At 43.6% G+C, this 13,833-nt stretch overlaps 1 protein-coding gene and 2 pseudogenes across 1 annotated transcript; 1 reads left to right on the top strand and 2 right to left on the bottom strand.

Annotated features, from left to right (window-relative positions):
* Positions 1-545: 545 nt before the first annotated feature.
* On the bottom strand, positions 546-2,531 carry LOC147965713 (uncharacterized). Its single transcript, XM_087526891.1, has 3 exons — positions 1,609-2,531; positions 1,436-1,523; positions 546-1,352 (listed from the first exon to the last, which is right to left on the bottom strand). Exons 1-3 carry the CDS (start codon positions 2,514-2,516, stop codon positions 546-548), a joined length of 1,803 nt encoding a protein of 600 aa, XP_087383017.1. The 5' UTR covers positions 2,517-2,531.
* Positions 2,532-2,878: 347 nt separating this feature from the next.
* On the bottom strand, positions 2,879-3,973 carry LOC147965714 (uncharacterized; annotated as a pseudogene).
* Positions 3,974-10,385: 6,412 nt separating this feature from the next.
* On the top strand, positions 10,386-13,393 carry LOC125555389 (uncharacterized; annotated as a pseudogene).
* Positions 13,394-13,833: the final 440 nt, after the last annotated feature.

Here is a 13,833-nt window from a genome sequence, read left to right on the forward strand (position 1 = left end):
GCAGTAAAGATAGAGGTAACTACCACCTAGTGGTAGCATCTATTTTCCCTATATATATATATATATATATATATATATATAAAAGGACATATGCCACAAGATTTTAGTAGGATATAACAAACCATCTCAGCGAGATATATAACACAAGTTTCAACATGAAAGCACACAAGCTTCAGCAGCCATACTTGTATAGATTGTTCACACAAAATACCATAAGTTGATGGCAAAGTAATGAAATAGTGACAACACTAAACACCACAAGTTCATAGCAACAGTGCGTACATAGCATCACTGTCAAAATAGCAACATCACTAAAAGAACAACAATTATTCTTCTCTTCATCACCAAACTGTTAGTGCTGGGCACTAGCTTTTGTTTTCATTTGCCACAATAGATGACACTATGCAGGGGTACCTTATTTGAACCTGTTTCACATTAGATTAAACTTCAGGAGAGATACTACTCGTAGGTAACCATCAAAAAAGTTCAGGGACTTATATTCATGGCTTAAACATGTGAAAAGCACCTTACCAAGAGATTAAAAACTATACAAAGAACCCTTGGTCATCATCTGATTCTTCTTGTCCCAAAGGAGCAACATGCCCATCATTTACGTAAGCCTCATCATCATCCGTATCATCATCAGATTCGAACGAGACATCTTCAAACTCAATAGGTTTTATATTTTCTATGACTGAAACATCAATGCTGGATCCTTCGTCATCATTTCTGCACCAACTAGTGATCTCTTTAGGTACTATAATCTTTGGCACTGTAATTTCTGCATCGACGACATCTAGTACGTCTGCCTCACCACCTTCATCAGCTTCAACAGCTTCATCAAGGCCTACACCATTTAAAACAGAAGGAGAAAACAAATTGCGTGGATTCATTTTAATAACAGCTGCCCAATCAGGGTTCTTCACATCTCTCACATAGAAAACCTGTTGAGCTTGGAGGCCTAGAATGTAAGGGTCTCCCTGGAATGGGTGTAGAGTAGTGTCAAGGTCAATAATTCCATATTTGTCCTTCTTATACCCCTTACTCTCAGTTCTTTTGGCAGGAGGCACATCAAACCAGTCACACTGGAATAGAACAACCTCCTTATCAGGAGGAAAATCAAGAAATATGATTTTCTTGATCACCCCATAATAATCAATATTTCCCGTGGTTGCATCGCCCTTGACTATGACGCCACTATTTTGGGTACTCAAGTCCTGCTCGATATAGGAATTCCGAAAGAAATATCCATTCAGAACTGTACGGTTGTATACACGGACTAGGTGATCAGGTCCTTTAGCTAGCGCATAAATAAGATTGCTGACCTTCCCATCATTGTGGAGTTCTGTGATCTGTTTCATGGAATAGAATATGTGTGAGTGTAGGTTGGTACGTTATTATGAGGAACATTAGTCAAAATGCGAAATAAACTTACCCGTCTCTCAAACCAGCCAACAAACTCTTCCTTGTGCTGCCTTTTAGGATTAGGAGAATTTTTACTTGTCAGCTCCTCAAGATGTTCACTTCAAAGAGAAATGATTGTTAGTTGAATAGGAAAGTGTTAATGCATATCATGATGTGATGAAATAAATACATAAGTATCCTTACTCAATCCATGACGCAGTTTCCTCACAGTTTGTTATTATGAAATGCCTCATTTGATTAATCTCAGCCAAAGACAATGATTCACAAACAAAACCTTTCTTGGAGTAATCAACTGTACTCATGATGCTAATTCCTGTTGATGGTTGATCTGTACCTCCGTCTTCATGACATTCGGACTGACTTAGCTTGGTAGGCATTCCATCAACGAATCGACTGCAAAAAGTCATGCACTCTTCAAGTATGTACCCCTCTGCAATAGAACCTTCTGGTTGAGCCTTGTTACGCACATATCCTTTGAGCGTACGCAAGTATCGCTCAATTGGATACATCCATCTGTACAAGACAGGCCCTCCCAATCGGGCCTCTTCAGCAAGATGAATTGGGAGATGCATCATTATATCAAAGAATGCTGGTGGAAAGATTGTCTCGAGATGACATAGAGTTTCTGGAATTGTTTTGCTCAACCTCTCCAAATCTTCATCCCTTAACTCCTTGGAGCATAAATCAGAAAATAATTTACTCAGCTGAAGCAATGGGTTAACAACATTCTCGGGCAAAAGCTTGCGCAATGCAATAGGAAGAAGTTTCTGAAATATAACATGACAGTCATGAGTTTTGAGTCCACTAATCTTGCACTGATCGAGGACTACACATCGCTTAATGTGTGATGCATAGCCATTTGGCATCTTAATGCTCTGCAGAAACTTGAGGAGCATTGTCTTTTCTTCCTTTTTTAAAGTATAGCAACCTTTCTTTATGTCGTACTTATGCTTACCGGGCTTTGGATGCTGGTCCTTCCAAATTTTCAGGTCCTGCAAATCAAGACAAGCCTTCACACCATCCTTTGATTTCTTAGGCATCTCAAGCAAAGTCCCCAGAATGCTGTCACAAATGTTCTTCTCGATGTGCATAACGTCCAAATTGTGCCTGACAAGCGAGTGCTTCCAATATGGGAGCTAGAAAAATACACTTTTCTTCCGCCAATTATGCCAACAATTAGTTTCTGGTCGCTTTCTCTTATTTGACCGTCCAAATGGTGCATGCTGAATGCTATCAAGTTCCCGCACAACTTGTTCACCTGTAAGTGCCACAGGAGCTTCTCTATTATCTGTCTTGTTGTTGAACAAACACTTGTTTCGACGCCATTTGTGGGTCCTGGGCAGAAAACGTCAGTGTCCCATGTAGCAATGCTTTCGACCATACTTAAGCCATAAAAAATCTATATGTTTGTGGCAATACGGGCATGCTAGCTTGCCTTTTATGCTCCAACCACTCAGCATTGCATAAGCTGGGTAGTCACGGATGGTCCACAACAAGCATGCATACATCTGGAATTTTTTTTAGTTGCAGCATCATATGTGTCAGCACCATCCTCCCATAGAACATTCAGTTCATCAATCAAGGGCTGCAAGTACACATCTATGTTATTTCCTACTGACTTTGGTCCTGGAATAATCATTGACATAATCCAATTTTGTTGTTTCATACACATCCATGGTGGCAAGTTATATGGAATAAGAATGACAGGCCATGTATTGTGTGATATACTCATGAGCCCAAAGGGGTTGAATCCATCTGAAGCAAGGCCAAGCCGAACATTGCGAGCATCTTTTGATAATTTCTTATAATATTTCTTATCAAAATGCTTCCGGGCCTTCGAATCTGCAGGATGCCTCATTACACCATCATCCACCCGACCCTCCTTATGCCATTTCATATGTGATGACATATATTCTGTCATGTACAGCCTTTGCAGTCATGGAATGAGTGGGAAATACCTTAGAACTTTCTGTGGCACTGGCTTCTTTGATTTATGGCCTGATGCATTGTCTTCGTCACTGGTAGGAGTAGATTTCCATCGAGATGCATGACAGACAGGACACTCTTCTGCATCAGCATGTTCATTACGGAATAGCACGCAATCATTAACGCACGTGTGTATCTTCTTGTAGTCCAGCCCAAGATCTCGGATCACCTTCCTTACTTTTCCAAGATTAGTAGGGATGTAGTGACCCTTTGGCAACACCTGCGTGAACATCTGCAGAACTAAGTCACATGCTCTATTGGTCATCCCAGACACACACTTGATTTGGTAAAGCTTCACAATGAAAGATAGCTTCGTGAAATCCTTGCAACCTGGGTACAACTCTTTTTTTGCCTCTTTCAATAGTTCGAAGAAGACCTTGGCTGTTGCATTTGGCTCCTGGTTCCTTTCATCACCGCCGGAAGCATCCACATGAATGTCTCCCGCACCTTCACCAATGTCTGCATTGCTTTCCATGTTTGTTCCCCTTATGAGAGTATTGAGCATGTCACATACCCCAGCACCATCATCTAAAGTGTCTTCATTATCAGAATCTTTAGACATGCTTCCCTCATCGGATTGTTCACCATGGTATATCCAGTGAGTGTAGGTTGGATCCATCCCATTGAACAACAAGTCAGTATGAACTTCCTTTTTCGTTTTTGGAACAACATTGAGACATCTCCTACATGGGCATGGGACTGTTGAGTCTGGGTGAGCACCATCGAAGGCAAAATTCAAGAAATCGTTCATGCCAGTTTGCCACTCAACAGAATTTCTTTCCCTGTCATCCAGCTCTTATCTCGTGTCATTTTTGCCTTATCTCCGTAAAGCCAGTCCTGTTAAAAAACATAACAGCTGCTTTAGTAGCTAAATTACAGCCAACAGCATCACTAGCTGCATTACAAGACAAGACAACAGGGATACATACATACCAATATTACTGTCACATGGTAAAGGAAAATTTATCTATACATTGTAAAGCAAAATTTGGTTGATGGAAGAAGAAATAGTACTACTGTCACATGGTAGTATACATGACATGAGTTTAAATAAGTTTAGTTTAGTAGTTGGCTAGATAATGCAAAAACAGAAATTCAGAGACAGTGAAGAGATCACGGCTCAAAACTAACAACCAGATTGTTTGACTTATGCTGAAGAACATAGCATACCTTTATGCTACTGATCTTCACGAATGTGTTGTTCTACATACCTCACGCTACATATCAGATTCAAGATACTTGTTTGATTCTTTACTTGATTCAGTGTATGATACTTGTCATGCAATTTTACTTTAGGAGTTTCAGTTGAATGGTTGCAGCCATATATGAATTTTTATAGATGGTTTAATTTGAATGATTCACTCAATTAAAGCTCCTGTGTGTTTTTGCTTAAGTTCCATTCAGTGTGTTTTCTGTTTAATTTCCCTTTGGTTTGATGTTCAGTGTGAAGCAGCCTAAAATGTTTTGGAGCAACATCACTAAGAAGACACCATCTTAAGCCAAGGAGCCCGAGACAACAGCTTTGCGATTATATAAGCACATGAGCAGGGAACAGATTGAACTGAACTGAAATTTGCGTGGGTTTTCTATCTTATTATTTGCCTGAACCATCTTATTATTGCAGATGTGGAAGAACATGAAAGTAGCTACCGATAAAACAACAAGCAAGGGAAAATTAGTTTGCTACTTTCAAACTAAAATCAGCATCCTTATGTTGTATGTATAGCACAGTACTAATTCCCATGTGATGTATTTTCAATCTAAATTTGCTGCACTTGCAATGAAAAAAACAGAGAGAAACATGAGGGGATAATCATACTATTTTTGTTCAGGTCGTTGGTCGCAAGGGAGACAGACGAGCCAGTCCGGGCGGCGCTGAGCAGAGGGACGGCTGACCACGGGAGAGCTGCTGCAGGGCGTTGCACTGAAGCGCACGAAAGACCCGGGCAGGTGAGCAGGATGGCAAGTCTGTTGGCACCGGAGTTGAGGTGTCGGGCGGTCCAGCCACGCGCCCACGGGCAGGATCGACCAGCCGAGATCTAGGGAGGAGGAGGCCGACGGGCAGAAGGCGCCGAGCGACGGGTGGCAGAGCAAGGTTAGAGGGAGAGGGGAGCGGCAGGGAGGCGCCGACGTGGGCTGCTTGGACGCGCCGCCATGATGTGGCTGCTGGATGCTGCCAGCGCTCGGGTCGCGCGGCGGCGGAACAAGGGATTGAGGTACGACTCGGGTTGCTATGGGGAAGTTTATCTTTTAGGACTAGGGTCCGACGCGTGAAAAGGAAAGAGGAAAACGATTGTGGGAAAGAAGGAGCGAAGGAAACAGCGGCGCAATCCACTAGACGCGGGTCTGACACATGGCGCGAGCCCTGCGCGCTCCACCAGACAGGCGTCTGATCCAGCGTGCGATTTTTTCCTTTATATGCTAGCGAAAACTTTCGCTCAATAAGCTTAAGTCCGTCCGCAGATGACACAACGGCTGAGATAACCCAGTGGAAAGATCAGCTCCCTTCAGAGCTGGCGACAGGTTCGAGTCTGCCGTCACCTGTATTTCTTTTTTCCCTACGCGCTCCACCAGATAGCGTATAGTATTAGTACTTTTTTTTGAAAGTCGGATAGCGTATATTACTGAAATATATCCACACACAAAAATATATTGCTGAAATATGTGATCGACGTGGCCCTTCTTTCTCTGTTTGAAAGAAGATAGTAATTTTATTGACCAAACATTGATTATCTGCAACTTTTAAACCACAAATCCAAATGATCTCATTATTTTTGCATATTTTTTAAAATTAAACTGATATTTATATAGTAATTTGGTTGCATATTTTTACCTACTTAAGTAGTGTAGGTAGCATATGTCGGCATAACAACCCGGAGCTCCATTCCCGAGCTCTTAGTCCACCCACCCCGGAGCCGATGCCGCCCAACAATCGACACGTATCGACGTCCTACACCACCCATGTGATCACTAACGTCGCCTCCGATGATTGGGTCACCCTCGACGACCGGGCCGACTCCGGTCGCGGCTCCGTCGACAGCTTCCAAGACCGTGCGCTCCATTCCCGAGCTCTCCGTCCATCCACCTGGGAGCCGTTGTAATAAATCCGTATAAATAAGAACTATACAAATACGCAAATCAGTATCCTCGCGGGCGACCAGACGTGCCCCAGCCCCCTTCTCCCCAAGCCCTCCCTCTCCCCTCCCTCCCCACCGCCGTCACTAGCGCCTGCCTCCGGGCCTGGCCCGGGCGACGCTAGCAGCCCTGGCCATTCACCTCTTGGTGGTCTTTCGGTGCATAGGAGATCAGCTGGGCAGCGGCGCTGCCATTGGCGGCAAGGTGGCGCGGCGGCGGGGTCTGGCGGCGCCCGCTCAGTCCAGATAAGGGCCTTGGGCATTTGTTTCTTCTTCTTTCTTTCTATTTTCCTTTGGGCTTGTTGTGCTGCTCGCCCCAGCCTTTGCGATGTTGTCGGTGTTGGTTGCTTGGTAATACAATGCGGGGGAAACCCTTTTTCGGTAAAAAAAATTCCAATTTATGTTTGACCTACTGTGGCGCGGAGGACCCTCCCGAGCCGCCCTCGTAGGCAATGGGAGAGATCGCTAACCGCCTCCTAGCGCCCCGCCTCCTGCTCCTGCCCTCCCCTACCTCTGCTAGAGGGTGTGACTAGGTGAAGCCCGACCAGCGGCGGTGGCGACAGGGCTCGTTCGCCCCTTGCGCGTGGATCCGATGTAGGACGGATCCGACAGGTAAAGGCGTCGCGATGCAGGACTGTTTAATTTACATAGTTGAATCTCTATGTTTATCGTTTGAACAAAAGCGACATAATTATATCGGACCTACTCTGCCATGGACAAACCCTCGACGGATTGTCCGGTAAAATGAAAGATGTTGAGATCATCCCATCTCAAGATCGGAATGTGAGATCGAGACTGACATAAATCGACCGTCTCATTAACCTATCCCATCAGTACTTTGTTGGGGAACGTAGTAATTTCAAAAAAAATTCCTATGCACACGCAAGATCATGGTGATGCATAGCAACGAGAGGGGAGAGTGCTGTCTACGTACCCTCGTAGACCGATAGCGGAAGCGTTATAACAACGCGGTTGATGTAGTCGTACGTCTTCACGGCCCGACCGATCAAGCACCGAAACTACGGCACCTCCGAGTTCTAGCACACGTTCAGCTCGATGACGATCCTCGGACTCCGATCCAGCAAAGTGTCGGGGATGAGTTCCGTCAGCACGACGGTGTGGTGACGATCTTGATGCTCTACCGTCGCAGGGCTTCGCCTAAGCACTGCTACGATATGACCGAGGTGGAATATGGTGGAAGGGGGCACCGCACACGGCTAAGGAACGATCATAAAGATCACCGTATAACCTATAGTTTTAAAGTGAGGGTCGCATGAGATTTCTGTGACATGTTGTTGAGAACTAGCCAAAAAATTTCTGCTTTGTCCAACAGTTGACCAAGGCACAATTTTTTGACAATCCATGATGAAACAATACCTTCCTAATTGGCTGCGGGTGGTTGGCCGACCGGGGTTGCGGCAGAGGGGTTGAAGCACCGTGGTACATCACCTACCCAGTCCATGCACTGGTTGACGGTGAAGGCGTCCGTGGACGTCGTGTTCCCCTCACTCCTCCCGTCTTACTCCGGGTGAAAACTTGATCTTTGGATCGGACGGTGACGACGTTTGTGGTCGTGCCCTTCCTGGAGGTATCGTCTTGGAGTCCTAAGTCCGGCATATCTATCGCACATCTTCCAAGATTATCGCTCCTTGTCCTGGTGGTCTTCGTCGGCTCTAAACGGATCCCTTTTTGCACATCTTATAGGTGCTTGGTAGTTGTTGAGGTTGTGTGTCGGGGACCGGTACTCTTTTTCGTTCGTTAATTGGCTTCCTCAAATGGCGATGACTATACAAATATCAACGGCGAGAATGGTATAGGGGAGGGCCTCAGATCGCCCTTCACAATTCTCGGACTTGGTGTTTTTTTACCATGATATGACTTTTTACAAAAACAATTTAGTATTCCCTCCAGCTCGAAATATATTTACAATATAGAAAATTCCCTCAAAAAATAATTACCTTTTTAATACAAAAAGAATTACTTTTGCACCACCTAATTTAGGTGTACTGTTGTTTGCGTCAATATTTTTTAACCTCCTGCTAAAAGTCCCAAATTAGCATCTTTGTTCCCACCAAAAAATCAGCTTCCCGCTAAATACCTTCGTAACAACCCACGAATATATAACTGTAGACCAAATCACGGCGTCCTCACGGGCGATTGGATCTGAGCTCTCGTCTCTGTTCATCTGTGCTGTCGGCGTCATGACGGCGTCAACAGAGCGAACCACAGCAGCTGCACTGCGTCAGGTTAGTCCTCCCGATCTCCTCCCTTGCTAAAAAATCCAGTCCCCCTCGATCTCCCCCTCCTCCCTCTCCTCTGCGCCCGCCTCCGTCCGGGATCAAACCCCCCTCCCCCGCGAGCTCCTCCTCGATGCGCGGCTCTCTCGATCCCGATTCAGAGGGGCTGCCCCTTCTCTCCTCGCTCGCCGCTTGGTCTTAGAAAAGAAGTCCGGGCAGGGGACATGGCCGCCGCCGGTGGCATTTTCCCATCGCGCCTCGATTTGGCCGCCTCGGCGGAGGCGTTCGCGGCCTGGAGGGTCGGCGGAGCGCCTCACCTTGGCCTAGAGGCTGGCCGCCATGGAGCTCGCCTCGGCCTAGAACTGGGGCTCGACGGGGTCTCCCGGCCCGGTTCATGGCCGCAGCCGTCTCGGCTGTGCACGCCGGCATGGACGTGACGTGGTGGCCAGGCACTGGTTGCTGCCTCACCCGACCCCAGCGTGCTTGCAGGCCTCTCCGGCATCTCTGCTCCTGGTTCGCTCTGTTTACTCGTGGAGGCCAAAGGGGATCGTGACCCCTCCTCCAAAACTGTATTTTTTTACTAATTACTAAGCGTTTTGGTGCAGCCCATCCGTGGATCATCGCCAATTTAATTATTAGCTACATTGTTTTTTGAGCATTAGATCTATTAACTGAAAGGTATAGACGTACTCTGTATGTACAAAGCTTGTGTTGTTAAGATGACAAATCGACAACTGCCGATGAGACGACTGCCATATGTTCGATTGCCTTGTGAATTCATGTCATTCATATCAGTTTTTCTGCATATTTTTCTGCCAGTTTAAAAGTTTCCCCCCGCCCCTATAGCTTGTCACGGTACGCCACTGGCTGTTTGAGCACCACTATGTAGATATTAGATGATATATGTGCGTCAACAGAGCAGAGGATTCAGGTTTAGTCATCCTCTGCATTGCATTTGATTCAGATTACTATAAGATGATTTTTAATAGATATTTGGTCTTACACGAGTCACATTGGAAATGTTTTTTCCTATTGATTCAGAGTAGTATTTTCATGAACAACCTATCACTGATACATCGCCTTTCATGTTCATTCACATATGCTTAATACTTCTGAATAATGTACGTCAAGAGAACCTAGGGTTCAGGTTTAGTGCATCCTCTGCATGTTATTCAGACCACTATAATATGAGTTTTTAATAAATATTTTGTTTTTATTGCTTTCTTATAACGTGTTGCGCCTTATCTAGTTGGAATAATCAACATAGATTTATACTTTTTGCCGTCTCATTTAGCTCGAGATCGACTCGACATCGTTACAAGCTGAGCATGAGTCATGTTCTACAGCTTGACCTTGAGCTTCATTCAGTTTGAGCTGCCTCAAATTTTAATATGAGTTAAACTGATTTGATTTTATGAGTCATGTTCTTCTTACATTGACTCAAAATTTTATGTCTGGTTTACCTACACAAGGGCACAATGATGAATTTTACGGAGGATGCTCCTGGTACACAACATCCTTACTTCATAGTCACCTATCTGAATGGTGCAGAACATCAATGCTTTGTTAATGCTAAGTCCCATGATTGTCTTTGTGTGCACTAAAGAAAGGCTCTGTTCTCTTAACAAGGATGGAAAGTATAACGGCATACAAAAACCAACGTGGACAACCCAGATCTGGTAAATTGTTTAGCATTTGCTATAATGCATAAAATCTTGGTGTGGGTTAAATAGCTAAACCTTCAAGACTACTAAATCTTTTACAGGAACTCCAGAACAATCTGACACTCCAGTGTCTGCTAATGACATGTGTTCCCTTGCTGAATGGCCATCCCATGCTCGCCGCAACCGTGCGCTACTATAGGATGGTACTTGCTTTCCTTTACATTTGTGTCATCATTTCTTACAATCTAATACCGAGTAATACAATTTTTCTTGTATGATTTGGGCTGTAGAAGCTGGTGGACAGAAGAAGAAAGGGCGAGGTGTTCTAAAAGGTTTTAAAGCATCTAAGAAGCGTTTTGCCAATGGATCTGCAAAGCTAAATATTACATTTTCTGAAAAATTGGGTGGTATAGTAGGAATGAACTATCGTTCGTTCAAGGATGACGTGGTAGTCATAATGAAAAGAAAGTTACCACTCATTGGAGTGAGGACGTGGTCGGACATTCACCCTACCATTCATCGACTCATTGTTGCAGATATGATAGTGCGTACAATCTTTTTCACATGTGTTATCTTATTTTACCATCGATAATGCGCTGCTTATGTATATTTATTTGTTGTATGCTTTACAGGACAGATGGGACTTGGAAGATACACCATAAACAGAAGAAAAAGTTCTCAAAATTGCGAAAGAGCGATATAGAGGTTGGCGATCAACTCTAAGCTCCACTTATAAGGCATACAAAACAGATGCAGCTAGATTTGCTAATCTGCCGGAAGATTTGCAACCAGAAGAGTGGGAATGGATGATTGAGTACTTTGGCACTGATTCAAAATTTCAGGGTATCTCTAAGATCACAGTTTGTCTATTATGTGTGAAGATGAAATGGCTAGTCTCACTGGTTATATTTGGTTTCAATGAATTGATAGGATCGCAGCCAAAAGAACGCCGATAACCGTAAGAAACAGAAGACAAAACACATAATCGGATCAAAATCTTACTCGCAAGTTAGTTTTGAGAAGGCATGAGTCCAACTAAATATGTATGCCTGGCTGCTAAATATGGTGTCATGTTTCAAGCATCTCATTGGTATATTACTTGCAGAGAAACTTGGAAACTGGAGAAGAGCCAGATTGTATTGCTCTGTGGGAACTCACCCACACGAACGATGGAACATGGTCTAACACAGATTCCCAGAAAGTTTACGTGAGTACACTAACTTTTGGTTATTCTATAGTTAGTCAATGATGTGCATTCGGCATGTTTCATCATCAGATGCGATATTCATGCATTGGACCGTGTTATTCTTGTTTCATCTTTTATAGTGTCAATATTGATGCTGCACCTATAATTGTTCCTTCCATTTTTAGGACAAAGCACTTCAAGAGGTTAAAATCAAAGAAACTGAAACTAAAGGTCCACTTTCAAGTGAGTAGAAAAACAATATTTTCCAGACCGCTTACAAAGACACTCTGGAATGCAAGTCATCGCAGCCTCATGGGTACGGATACATGGCCAAAACTTCAACTGCTTCTGAAAGGTTTCGTATCCAGATCGAAGAGCAAGCTCGTGCTACAGCAGCCACCCAGGAGCGAAACTCTCAGCTCAGCCAGTAGGTCAACGAATTAGAAGATCAACTACAAGCTGAACGTGCAAATACACAAGAGAGGATTAACTTGGAGCATGCTGAGAGAGAACAACTTGAGGAGAGGTTAAAAGAAGAGTGTGCTGAAAGGGACAGATTGTTGCAAGAGGAGCGAACATCAAGACTGGAATTTGAAAGAAACATGAGGGCAAAGTTTGTAGAATTGAGCCAACAGATGGGAACCCAACAGGTGATTACAGTCATATGCTTCCGACCTTGTAAGATTTATGTTGCTTACTTGCATTGCTAAAAGTGCGCTTCTATTTGCAGGTGCCTACGAAGAGGGTTGACAAAGAAAATAGTAATCCAAACTTGCAAAATATTCCTTTACAGAGATCTAGTCCTAATAAGACTCCAGGTTCAAGGCCAACTGCTATTTCTTCAAATGCGCTCATACAAGCTGCAGCAAGGCATTCTCGAATGTTTAAAGCAATGGTAAGTCACAACCTTGCTTTCTCTTCATGTTTACCTGCATTTTATATGTCATTGGTCTTCATAATTAGCTAGCTACTTCTTCTCTTTTACCATGTGTTGCTGCATCGAGTCACAACTTAAACGAAAAAGGAATATGTGCTAGCTAGGGACATGAACTTAACTGAAACTATACATCTAGTCTTAACTTAAATCAATAGCAGTAGCTTTTAGTACATGTACGATCGGACAATGGCACCATTCTGTATGCATGAGCAGGATGTCATGAGCATGCGCGTAATGCCTTCGCTGATGAGTCCACTGCAATGTCCCATGTAGTATCTCTTGCCGCTGATATGGGGGTCGTGAGGGTCGTTTTTTAAACGGACACGCAACTCCTGATGGAATCACTTAATATCAATAAGGTTGACTTGTCAGCCCATGCTGCTGTTATTGAGGATACCAAGTACCCGCTCAAATTATGGTTTTCTTATTATGAAATAAATGTATGTCGTTGCTGGGAAAACTCTCATGAGCTTGCTAGTCTTGGTAGGATGTTAGAACCTAACCACTATTTGGAATGGGAGGCCGATGTACCAGCCCTTGTGGTTGCTTGTGCTTTGGGTGATTCAGCCCGGCACCGTTAAGTTAAAACCAATGTTTTCTTTCTCAAAAAAGAAGGTTTTAGTAGATGTACTTGTGGTTATGCTTTAGACATTTACACTTGTACAGTTGTTCTGATCCCTTAGTTACATGCTTGCTGTCATAATATTAGCCCAGTTAGTCTAGCGATAGTTTTTAACAATGGGGCTGGAATAATTGTATGACGTATGTTATGTTCGACTAATTAACTAGAACTTTTTTCTTGATTGCAGGATCCAAAGAACTAGCTGGATTGGACTCTAGATCACGGGCAGTTTAGTCTTCGAAGTTAATTAGGATGGCTAAATTACATTTGAGTTTCATTTGATGGATATTTGCTATGAAAATTATGAATTTTATGAATCTGCATATTATACGTATGGTTTTGAATATTGTAATCGAAAGCCTGTATTTTTTTTACGGTTGCAATAGACTATTACCACAACCCACTTTCGGTTGCCACATGCTAGCACCACTAAAAATATAGAGTTGCGTTATATCTCATTCGCTACGCCTATCTGTTTTTGTTGCACTAGGATGTTGCAACGGAGCACTTTATATTGTTGTAATAGCTTGGCGCCACAAAAAATTTCACGATGCGATAACAGTTTGGCACCACAAAAGTAAGTTTGTTGAAATAGAGTATCGCCACGGAAAGTATAAATTGTCGCAATAATTTCTCGCTACA

Source organism: Triticum urartu, chromosome 6A, assembly GCF_056163025.1.
Source record: "Triticum urartu cultivar PI428250 chromosome 6A, HENAU_Tu73, whole genome shotgun sequence".
Taxonomy (NCBI): domain Eukaryota; kingdom Viridiplantae; phylum Streptophyta; class Magnoliopsida; order Poales; family Poaceae; genus Triticum; species Triticum urartu.

Bases quoted from the DNA above. Each gene is read 5' to 3' on its own strand.
- LOC147965713 (XM_087526891.1), bottom strand. From the start codon at position 2,516: ATGCACATCGAGAAGAACATTTGTGACAGCATTCTGGGGACTTTGCTT. The intron at 1,524-1,608 runs GTAAGGATACTT...TTCTCTTTGAAG, and splicing joins GAAACTGCGTCATGGATTGA to TGAACATCTTGAGGAGCTGA. The intron at 1,353-1,435 runs GTAAGTTTATTT...TCCATGAAACAG, and splicing joins TTGGCTGGTTTGAGAGACGG to ATCACAGAACTCCACAATGA.